The sequence below is a fragment of the Tachysurus vachellii genome, chromosome 3 (assembly GCF_030014155.1).
Source record: "Tachysurus vachellii isolate PV-2020 chromosome 3, HZAU_Pvac_v1, whole genome shotgun sequence".
In the NCBI taxonomy this organism is placed as follows: domain Eukaryota; kingdom Metazoa; phylum Chordata; class Actinopteri; order Siluriformes; family Bagridae; genus Tachysurus; species Tachysurus vachellii.
Window position 1 is genome coordinate 24,856,406 of NC_083462.1, and position 12,143 is coordinate 24,868,548.

A 12,143-nucleotide genomic window follows, 5' to 3' on the forward strand; every position below is an offset into this window, starting at 1 on the left:
TTGCAGCATTATAAAAAGTTTCCTGTTTGGAGACCGGTGCATGGAAGACTGTATAAAACAAACAACCAATCAGATCGCGAGAGAACTTGTGACCAGATAGGCCTACATCCACCGCTCTTCCAACTGTAAGCTTAAAAATTAAAAACAGAACTAAGAGATACAGCAAGGTTGACCCAGACACCAACAAGTGTGAAAAAGCAAAAAAGGCATCACTGACATGTGCTCACCAAGACACAACTCTGTAACAAGAGTCAGTGAGTATGAGTGTGAATGAGAGCAAGAGATAAATGTAAGATGAAGACCTGCTGATCACATTACAACGTGTCTGGTAACTTCAGCGTGGCTCCATTGGATCATTTCCTCGCATCATTAAAAAACACATATGGCCAGCTTTCATAAGACAGCTTCACTTCACCAGAAACTCAGTAAATGCAGTATAAAATGTCCAGTGATAGTTTTTTACAATCATCAGTTATACACAATAATAGACTGCAGTGTCTTTGCAATCTATTATTGTGTATAACTGATGATTGTAAAAAAAAAAAAAAAAACTTATGTATCAATACCATTTTTTTTTTTTATATGTCCAGCTGTGTGATCTATCCACTGGTCCATCCAGAAATCAATCTATTTTCTGTAGCACTTATCCTACACAGGGTCATGGGAAACCTCAAGCTTATCCCAGGGGACTCAGGGCTCAAGGTGGTGGACTGGAAGAAAAACGATGACTGGACACATTTACATTTATGGCATTTGGCAGATGCCCTCATACAGAGCGACATACATTTTTATCTCATTTTACACAACTGAGCAATTGAGGGTTAAGGGCCTTGCTTCGGGGCCCAGCAGTGACAATGCTTTACCCACTAAGCTACCACATCACCAAGGGGATACAAAGGGCCCTAGAATGTGAGGGGCCCTCATAGATCCTGACAAAATTATCATCATAATTTTTTCATACCACACCTGAGCTACTGTTTGTTTCTCAACTGTCTGACAAGCCCCTGCACACAACTGTATACACATCACCCACAAGCACAACATATGCACAATTTGTAGGATTTGATTTGCTGTCTTGGAGCAATTCCAAACGTAAATTGGTCATGAGAGAGCAGACAATGGAGAGAACTCAACACAACTCCTCACAAATTTCATTCCAAAGAGAGCAGATGAGAACAAACTGGTGGCCTAATACGCAAATGCAGTGTTGAGTGTTTTGTGTAAATAGATCTTTGCTGTATGTAGTCTGCATTTTCTTACGTATGTCAAATAACAGAGTAAACATTCTTATCTCACTGTAAACACCAAAGAAAGAGCATGAGGCAACTCTGCTAGCAAATATAGAAAACCATATGCTGTTTGTAGTTCAGAAGCTACAGCATCCAACACACATATAACATTTTTGACAGAAAGGACATAGGACTAGGGCCTGGATTATAAAAATATAAAATGGCAAGAAGTACAAGTAGACAGCGTGTATTACATATTGCCGAGATGCTCTATTTCTATTTAATTCTAACACAATTCCTACACAAATACAATTCTTAATGCTGTATTAATACAGATGCAAAAAAACATATCTATTTCCCATCATGGGGAACCTGGAGGCACAAGGCAGCAGACACCCTGGACAAGGTGCTAAGACATTGCAGGGAACCCTCACACACACAACAACAGACAACTGAGAGATTACAATGCATGTCTTTAAACTGGGGAAGAAAACAGTCATACCCAAAGGAAACCCTGAAGCATGGGGAGAAAACACAAACACCCCACACAGAGGGTGGAGGAGGAAATGAAACCCCCATACCTGGAAGTGTGAGGCAAAAACCATCCCACGAGCCCGCATAATAACAGCATTCTACGTTATACTACACTTATACATAATAAACATCTGTTTCAGTTCTGCTTATAGTTATAGCATACACTATTATTGGGGTTGGTGGTGGGATAATTAGCATAGATGATGAGAAAGGGGCCCTCACAGAGTCCTAGGTGTCTGCACAGAGCCCAGGATTCAATACTACGCCCCTAATAATCATAACATCCATAGCTGACCAGAAGGTTTACATGATTTCTCAGACTAATTAAAGCGATTTCAAAGGAACAAGCGCTCACTGAACATTTCTAAATATATCAGTGATCGTCTCGTCACTTCATATCTGCAGTATTGTGGAAATGGTTTGAGACACGTTTCACTCCTGGGTAACTTCAGGGCCTGGGATGATGATGATGATGATGATGATGATGCGTGATGAAACGCAACAAGGCTGACATTTTGAGAACACAGAGCACAGCATTACATCTTCTATTGTAGACCTGCAGGAGCCTGTGGAGCAAAACAAGGCATATTTTGGGCACGATTTCCTTTGCAGCGCCTGCTGTATCTGCATATCTCTCTCCGTTGCACCAGGCAAATTGGACAGAGTGGAGAAATGATCCGTTTGGAGACTCATCAGATAATAAACCCGGTGCGTAAACATGCGTAAACAATCCTACATGCAAAGCGCTGTATGGATTTGGAAACAGGATGTTTTCCAGTTAATCGCGGCTATGGTTTGAGATCAGAGCTGTAACCTGCGGTGGAATGCTTCATCTCTTAAACAGCAGAACACAAAAGGAAAAAGCCGTGTGAAGGCGGTTACCTGGTCTAAAGGCAGGTTGATGATCTCGCTTATCGGCTGCAGCAGGTTGGATCCAGTGCAGGCTGATATGGTGTCAGTAGCCATGATTCAGTGTGGATTCAGCCTGCTGTTCTTTTGCTATGGACGGCGACGGCACACAAACGCGCTCCGAGTCGTTGTCCCCCCTCCTTTTTCGTCCTCTTCCTTCCTCCTCCTCCTCCTCCTCCTCCATCTCCATCACCGCTGCTGCTGCTGCTGTTGTTCAGGCTCACTAATGCCACCTGCTGTCCACAGAATGCACTGCGACGTGTAATATCTGATAGAAAACAGTTGTTGTGTTAAAACACAACACCCACCATCCAGGTTTGAAAATGTGATAATAACGCAAGAATCTAATCAGCCTGTACAGACACAGAATGAGATACAAGGCTTCACTTCCCTCTCCACTGCTTCTCTCTGTCTACCCATCCCAGAGCCATCCAGAAATTGTACCAGCTCCGATTGTCTTCTGTGCCATGAAGATTTTAGGCCTCCATTGAGATGAGGCCAACCATGTGAGGATCCTGAGGCATCTAGAGATGTTCCAGCTCCAGTTAGACTCTGCGATACTAAAGAGGAGACGCCAACTCCATGTGGCCTTTGAGGACAACAATCTCCTCATCAATACGACATTTATCAGACTGTATATTTATAATCACACCCTCCAGTGTCACCCATATGAGGATGAGGTTCCCCTTTGAGTCTGGTTCCTCTCAAGGTTTTTTCCTTTACCATTCAAGAGAGTTTTTCACATTTAAATATATCTCATATTAATCTTGAATTTTGTATTCTATTAATTTGTATATTATTCTTTATAATAACCTTTTATGTTTATTTTCTGTAAAGCTGCTTTGAGACGATGTCAATTGTAAAAAATGCTATACAAATAAATTTGAACTGAACTGAATTGAATTCAGTTCATTTTTGTTCAGACTTTGACCAATTGAACAAGTTTGTTGGTGCCAGAAGGGGTATTGTGAGTGCTTTACAAACTGCTGATATGGGATTTTCATGCAAAACAGTAGAGTTTGTATAGAATGGTGAAAATAAAGAAGTAAATAAAACAACAACAACAAAAAAAAAACAACTTGCTGATTAGAGACCAGAATAAAATGGTTATACTGGTTTAAACAGACAGCCTCAAGAAAAATGCACAGTTAAGGACTGGAAATACATCATCTGTAAAACATAACAGATTTGATTACTGCAGATTTGAACCAACTGCCTTGAGATCAATGAACTGAGTTGCTTTTCTACAGAAAAAGAAAATATGCAAGAAAGAAAAATAGGTTTTAGTTGTGATACAAGTGTGATAAAGGTGGTGTACAAGTGGTGTATTTAGTAGCCCAATATACATTCACTGCTTCTGCAGGAATTTATTCATTAGTGAGTCACTGTAATGTTGCAAAATTCTGTAGTATAATACAGACAGCATTTACAGTGCACTTGGTGCTTGATTCCTATTTATGATTTGTATTTATTTATTTATTCCTTCCAGCATAGTGCATAATTCACCTGATAATAGAATTGGGAATTTATTCCATGTGAATTCCATTCCATGAAACTAATTCAGTGTAAAATTTTCCCCATTCTGATGTATCATGTGAACGTTAACAGAAGCTCTTGTCCTGTATCTACATGATATTTGGTATTGTGCTACTGCCTGAATGATTGATTGGTGATTAGATGACTGTATGAATGTGCAGGTGTACACATGTTCCTAATAAAGTTGTAGCTTAGTAGCTTGTAGCTTAGACTTAGTACCTTATTAGTCACATCAGTTCAGAATGAAACAGTGCATTATTAACTAATGTCTAGCAGCATGTCTATGTTCTCCGGTCCACAAGGTGGCAGTATTTTTGTTTAAAGAATAAAGCCGAACAAACCCTTCCGCTCGTGTCCAAGTGCGCGTTTCTCAACCCAACGTGTGTAAACAAACACGTACGTTAACTCATGTAGCAAAAGCGCGGTGTTTATTTCTCGGTGTTAACATGGTGAAGTGTGTGGTGCGGGGATGTCAGAACCAAAGCGACCTGAAACCAGGTGAAATGCGCAACAGGCCCCAGAAGCGCTTTTTTAGCCTCCCCACAGATCAGGGCCGTGTTAGAGTTTGGCTAGCAGCGCTGCGGGAGTCACGACGCTTCTCCACTGAGCACAAGATCTGTGAGGATCACTTTCTGCCTGAGCACATCACTCCCAGCGGCATCAGTCCGGACGCCATCCCTATCATGCCCCCTCTGGAGGGCGCGATACTGAGCGCAGGCGCATGGACCTCAGCGGTGGAGCCCAGAGAAGAGCTTTCAGACACCAGACAAGTGCTGGTTAGGAGTTTTACTTTAATCTCAGCTTCAGGAGTTTTACTTTAATCTCAGCTTCAGGAGTTTTACTTTAATCTCAGCTTCAGGAGTTTTACTTTAATCTCAGCTTCAGGAGTTTTACTTTAATCTCAGCTTCAGGAGTTTTACTTTAATCTCAGCTTCAGGAGTTTTACTTTAATCTCAGCTTCAGGAGTTTTACTTTAATCTCAGCTTCAGGAGTTTTACTTTAATCTCAGCTTCAGGAGTTTTACTTTAATCTCAGCTTCAGGAGTTTTACTTTAATCTCAGCTTCAGGAGTTTTACTTTAATCTCAGCTTCAGGAGTTTTATTTTAATCTCAGCTTCAGGAGTTTTACTTTAATCTCTTATATCAGCGAATCCCAAATCCTCTCTAGTGTAAGAACAAATATCAATGGAACCGGTGTCGGCTCGTGCGTAAGGGCAGGTTGGGGCAGTTAGTCAGAGGGGTGGGGGGTAGTTAGGCAGAGGAGGGGGGTCAGGGGTTGGGCAGAGTGGCATGTGGGGGCAGAGGAGGGGGGTCAGAGGTTGGGCAGAGGGGCATGTGGGGGCAGAGTGGTGTGGGGGCATATAGGCATGTGGGGGCAGAGAAGGGGGGGCAGAGGTTGGGCAGAGGGGCATGTGGGGGACAGAGGTTGTGCAGAGGGGCATGTGGGGGCAGAGGGTGGACAGAGGAGGGTGGTGTGGGCAAGGTGGGGGGGGTTGCAGAGGTTGGGCAGGGGGGCAGGTGGGTCAGAGCCACAATACATACAGTATATCAGCATGCAGCAAATAATAATGACCTCTTTTGCAGATTTAAAGGTCTTCCTATTTCACAGATGCTCTATTGATTTGCTCACCTTTTTAGATCAGCTCACATTTTTAGATAATCTCTCAGGGTAAAAGGTAAGTATTCACAAGACTGTTTTCTGTTCTGGCACTGAGGAGTTGGAATTAACTTCCCCTAGGGGTGCAGACAGCTGAGTCAGTGGATGTCTTCAAATGGTGGCTGAAGACCTACTTCTTTATGAAATACTTGAACTAGCACTTTCTCCCCTGTTTGTTGTATGTATGTATGTATGTATGTATGTATATATTAAAAAAATCTTTAACAGTGTTTTAGACTCATGGTATCTTAAGGCTGTAACCTAGTGAACCAGAGTTAACGTATCCAATGATAGAGACTTAAGCACTTCTGTACGTCGCTCTGTATAAGTGCGTCTGCCAAATGGTGTAAATGTAGATAGTTGTGGTGCAGCCTGCTCACTGAGTACAGGTCCCTGGTCCTGTAGTACCCACTGTCTTGCACGTTACTGATTTTTGAACACACCTGATTCAGCCAATACGCTGCATATTAGCTCTTCCTGAGCTGAGGTATTCAAAACAGGCGCACTCCAGGATTAACTTTCACAAGTTCAAACCCAAGTTACTTTCACACACGTACTGATATTGTCGACTCACACTGCACCCTGATCACACAATGAATATTTACAATGGAGAAGCAAAGAATAGAAATGTTTATGACCAGGATGCCAGATTGTGTACACAAGCTTCTTGGCATTTAATCAGAAGTTTCTGTAAACAAAGGCAGAGTTTAAGTGCAGTGTTTATGATGTACATACTTATTTCTACTTTAATTTATATTGCATATTTAGAGATGGATACTCACTGTGATGAGTATTACTCTAAAAATTCCTAAAAAGCCTGAAGCTTATGTCAAGTGTGATAGTCTCTTTACGTCCTTTTTGTTTTAGTGCAGCGGGCTCCTTTATGAACAATGTAAAGTTAAATATGTAACTTGTAGAGGTCAGGGGTTCTTTTCTTTGCAAATTTTCCAAACACAGAATCGGATTGCAACTATTTTTAATCATCACAGCATTTTTCCAATTTCTTTCTTTGCTAAGATTAATCTTAGCAAAAAGCCATTTAGTAGGGTTTCACCAACCCTTGAGTTGTCAAGAGCCCACTCTGAAAACTCTATATCACGTCAACATTGTGTCGATCCGTGTAAAAGCATTAGCATAAATCTTATAAGTAGCCTTTAATTTAAAAAACTCTTTTTTTCCTGTAGACTGAAATTCCAGCAGATGATGAGGATGAAGTTGAGCAGGACGTTGATGACGACGATGAGGATGATGAGGAAGATGATGAGGAAGATGATGAGGAGGAAGAATATGAAGATTCTGATTATACAGAGGAAGAACCAGTGCACATTGATGAGGAAGCTGAGAAGCAGTGGCTGGAAAGACTGTGAGTTATGGCTTGATGTAATTCAGACTCATTCAGTGCAGGGATTTGAGAACCACAAAGCTGTACGTTTGTTAAACTATCGTTTAGAGAATCTAGAGAGTGTGTTCTGATTTCTTTTTGTAATCTAAATTTCTGTTTGTCCAGGGAAGAGAATCTTAAAAATTCCACAGAAAAGAAACGAGTTCCTGCAAAAAAGGGTATTGAAACTTTTTCTATTACTTAAAGCTTTACTTAAACTTTGTCACTTTGTGTCTGCACATTTTGCACATAAATAGTGTTAATGTATGTAGAGCACCATCCATAGCAGAAACACGTGTATCACATTGCATCGTGTTGACTATTCACTGTAGTGTTACAGGGAAACAATCTATCATAACATTAAATAAAAAAAATTTTATTTCAAACAGACGCAGATATGATGCTGTCTTTACCTGACTGCTAATTCAGCATTTATGTTGTTTTTTCAAAAAAAAAATTTAAATAGACAAATAATCTAGGCGAACGTGTATTCAGTGTTTATTTTGTGTCTCAGGCGCCACTTCTCGCTCAGAGGTAACGCTCGGACGGTTCACTAAGCGCTTCATAGATCTGCTCCACTCAGCTCCAGAAGGAATTCTCGACCTCAACGAGGCCACAGAAAAACTAGGCACTCACAAGAGGCGTGTGTATGACATCACCAATGTGCTCAATGGCATTAAGCTCATCACAAAGAAGTCAAAAAGCAAGATCCAGTGGGTGTAAGTACAGGCTGCACAATTTAACGTAATTTTCAGTTTCACATTACCGTATTTGAATCTTCAGCAACACAGCTGCTGATAAACAAGCAACTGACTCAACGACTCCTGTTAGGAAGCAAAAGCAACGCAAAAACTTAAGCATCTCCTTCGTCTTCATCTAAGTGTGGCATTTGGTTTTATTTTAAACTGTTGTTTTTTTTGTCACAGAGGTCCATCACCAATTAGCTGTTTCAAAAGCCAGTGGAAGAACAAGATGAAGACTGATCTGCTAAACCTAAAGACTATGGAGGAGTCTTTGGACTGGCTAATTAAAGACTGCGCCCAGCAACTGTTCGCTCTAACAGACCTCACTGAAAATGCTAAATATCCTTACATGCCTGCAGAGCAGCAGGAGCCTTTAAGATCTTTATCGCACTGAGTAATGCAGGTCCAACTCTGACTCTGTTGGTATAAACACTTAGTATTGAATAAATCACTACTAAGGGCTAAAAAATGACAGGCCATGCTGTTCTATGGAAAATATCCTTAATGTCTTATCATTTTTTGTAACAGCACATTAGTGTTTTCCTTCTCTTATGTTATGGCAGTTCTATTCTAATTCTAATTCTAATTAAAATAAACAAGTCATATTTTAAGGCATTAGTTATTACACAGCTTGTTACAGAGTAAACAACATGGGAGACTCTTTCACTAAATGTTAAATAAACTTCTCCTTACAGAGAGTTTAACCGTATCAATGGTTATATGTTTTCTTTGTTAAATAGCATGTTGTTTTTATATACATTACCCCTGGGGGTTATGTTTCATTACAACTGAAACAACAGAGAATTAAATATAATAAAACAATAAAATATAATTTTTTTATTTAAACTCAGAGCTTAAGTATTTGCAGGGCATGTTGTTGGTTTGTGGAACTTACAGTTACTTACAGTATAATAATCAAATCCTTTTGTCTCAGAACAACATTAAGTTAGAAATGAAAGAACTATTTGGGAAAGACTTGTATCTCTTTTTTCCCCACATATTGACCTTAACCGTAGATTCACCTTAGCTTACGTGACGTATGAAGACATCTGTCAGATCGGAGCCTTTAGGGATCAAACCGTAATAGCCATCAAAGCTCCTGAGGAGACCAAGCTGGAGGTCCCTACACCCACTGAGGTAACATCTTAAGAGAATTGGTAAAATCTTCATAGTTTCACATTTTGTGTTTATCTCAATCGCAAGTTACAGCATATTAAAGTCTGTTTACCTACAAAATATAAAAGATCATGATCACATTCCTAGTGCTGTGCAGGAGCATCACAGACATTTTGACAGGCAGCATTTGATTATAGATTATTACTGTACTGCGCTAGGACCTTGCGTTAGATTTTAACCAAAGATTCTACACTGTGACGAACTCTGAAAATATCAGCACTTTTGATCGTGTTACGATTGTGGTGCCCTTTACGGAAGGGTGTCAAAACTTTTAGACCTCATCCAAATACCCGAGGGCCAGTGCAGAATATACTGTGTGTAGACAGGAAAGAACAAGATTAATTGAGATGCAGTCAAGAAACAGATTGAATGATTTTTTTTAAGCCAATTCCTGACCGTGTTCATTGGGCCTGTATAAAGTGTGTGTGTGTGTGTGTTGGGACAGTCAAATAGATTTTGGTTATCTGAAACGAATTTGGTTATGTTAGTATGGCTGACTACAGTATCTTCACGTTCATTGAACCAGGACTGTATTAAGATCCACCTGAAGGGCTCCAGAGGTCCTGTCCATGTGCTGACGTGTGAAACGAGTATGTCCGACCCATCCGCTCAGTCCGAGCAGCTTAAAAACAGCCGTTTCCTTACACTGGAGGAGAGCCGGATAGAGACAACAACACTCCCAGCAGGTTACACTCGCACAGTCACACTGTACCTGAAGTTGAGAACATAATTTATGAAGAGAATTTATCTGAAGAGAATTTGTCCTTCTCTTTTCCTTCAGATCTTCCCACTATTTCCTCTGCTGTCCGGAGTGCATAAAAAAGTTTATCTGTGGAACAGTAAACTGTGCCAAAAGGACTGCAAAGGTTTTCTGATCCAGTCCAACTACTGTGAATCTGAAAGACAGTTTAGTTGAGGACCTGCTGCTGTATAAATGTTACATATGTTAATAGGACCACAGATTTATAAGCTTTATTTTTATATGTATAATTCTGATCTGATCTGAAAGTCAGTACAATTTTTCTTATTTGGTTCATGTGTTTGTACAAGGAATGTAAATTCCCCAAGAAAGTAGAAAAAAAATGAGGAAAGTGTATATGTATAAAGTTTAACCAGTTCAGTGTACAGTGTCATGACCACGTTAAAAAAAACACTGTACATTCTCATAAAAACATCAGTCACATTTGAGAACGAAACAAGAAATTGTTCAAAATTGCAGTAACAAGCATTACAATTTTTTTTCTTTGTAGTAATGTATTCCTAGTTTCTTTTTTGTTGGTTACTTCTCAAGCAAACATGTACATGTGTTGTGTTTTAAGTTTAAATTCAGAAAAATAAAAATATTTAATCTTATTTTATTTAAAAAAAATGTTTAATTCCTTTGGTGCAATTAACAGAGCCGATCTAACTGATATATATGTAGAGTTGCATTGAAGATCGGCGTCAGCTTAATTTGACCTAAAGTACTAAACGTTCTGTGCTTAATGGCATAAATGGAAGCCTAATTGATGAAATCATTCATCAAAATGTATTGAAATATCTTGTGTTCCTTGTGGTAGTACATTAAGATGATGTTCCAGCTGAATTTTTAGGGTCCATCTCATAAAAGAAACGGCAAAGGCTTAACGTACATAATGTAGTCCCAACCAAGCAAGTGGGCAAAATCATAACCATTAAATACACTACAGCTTTCTTCACCTGAATCGGACAGGATGAATTGATACTAAGCAGTTTGCTAGATTTGCCATCTAAACTGATGGAAGATGAAGTTATAAAGTGGCTTTTTACTGGCCATTGCTACAGGAAGATGAGTATGTGAATTGTCAGCAACAATCACTGTCAGATATTTATGATACAGTATTTTAATTAATTTATCTGCTTTTGCTCAAGCTCCATTTGTAAGCAGTTGGCAGGTCACAGACTAACTGTACAGTGCCTTGCAAAAGTATTCATACTCACTGAACTTTTACACATTTTGTCATGTTACAAACAAAAATCTATTTTATTGGGATTTTACATGCTTGACCAACACAAAGTGGCATAAAAAAGTTTGTAGAACCACCTTTTACTGCATTTGCATGTAAAAAAAAGACTGCCCATTTTTTTTTTGCCCATTTGAATTTTTGCCCATTCTTCTGGAGAGCATCTGTGAACAGCAATTTTCAAGTCTTGCCACAGATTCTCAGTTGGATTTAGGTCTGGACTTTGACTGGGCCATTCTACCACACACAAGTGCTTTGATCTAAACTATTCCATTGTAACTCTGGCTGTATGTTTAGGGTCATTGTCCTACTAGAAGGTGAACCTCCGCCCCAGTCTCAAGTCATTTGCAGACTAACAGGTTTTCATCTAAGATTGCCCTGTATTTGGCTCCATTTTGATCTCATCTGACCATGGCACCTTCTTCTACATGCTTGCTGTGTCCCCCACATGGCTTGTCGCAAACAGAACTTCTTATGGCTTGCTTCTTGCCACTCGTCCTGCTGTGGATCTCTGCAACTCCTCCAGAATTACCATGGGCCTCATGGCTGCTTCTCTGATTAATGCTCTCTTTGCCCAGACTGTCACTTTAGGTGGATGACCTCAGTATCATCAATAAAGTATAGATAATAAAATGTATCAGCCTTTGCGTGATGTTCATTCTCAATAGCCTGAAGAAAAATATGAACACATACTTCTCAAATAAAGTGAGACATTTGCACTATTTAATCCAGGTTTGGGTGACGGTTTTCATTCTAATCGAGCAGAAGCCACGCCTGAGTCTATTGAAAACAAATCATTAGATTAAACAGGTGTCTAATTGGGCACCTCTGATTTTTTTTTTCTGTTATTGTCTAGTCATAGATATATACACTAGATGTCGCCTTGTATAGGGCAGTACATTGGAACGCATGCGTCAATTGAGCCGCCATCTTGGTACAGGGGACCCCCTCCTCTTAATGCATCAGCGTCAATGTAGGCAAAGAAATAAAATCACCA

General features: G+C 39.9%; 2 protein-coding genes across 3 annotated transcripts in view; one reads left to right on the forward strand and one right to left on the reverse strand.

Moving 5' to 3' along the window:
- The window catches only part of mboat2b (membrane bound O-acyltransferase domain containing 2b), a 31,671-nt gene extending 28,860 nt beyond the window's left edge, over positions 1-2,811 (reverse strand). Inside the window, exon 1 of the mRNA XM_060866406.1 lies at positions 2,646-2,811. Within this exon, the coding sequence (XP_060722389.1) occupies positions 2,646-2,729 (84 nt within the window). The 5' untranslated portion in view covers positions 2,730-2,811. The remainder of the gene's footprint in view (positions 1-2,645) is intronic.
- A 1,709-nt stretch (positions 2,812-4,520) lies between these two features.
- On the forward strand, positions 4,521-10,517 carry e2f6 (E2F transcription factor 6). Of its 2 annotated transcripts, XM_060866408.1 has the most exons (9): positions 4,521-4,984; positions 7,049-7,227; positions 7,372-7,424; positions 7,760-7,964; positions 8,172-8,327; positions 9,011-9,125; positions 9,691-9,850; positions 9,946-10,021; positions 10,052-10,517. In XM_060866408.1, the coding sequence occupies exons 1-8, from the start codon at positions 4,655-4,657 to the stop codon at positions 9,981-9,983; spliced, it is 1,236 nt and encodes a 411-aa protein (XP_060722391.1). In that variant the 5' UTR covers positions 4,521-4,654; the 3' UTR covers positions 9,984-10,021; positions 10,052-10,517. The 2 variants fall into 2 exon arrangements, with proteins under 2 accessions (XP_060722391.1, XP_060722390.1); XM_060866407.1 differs by having other exon boundaries at positions 9,946-10,517.
- Positions 10,518-12,143: the final 1,626 nt, after the last annotated feature.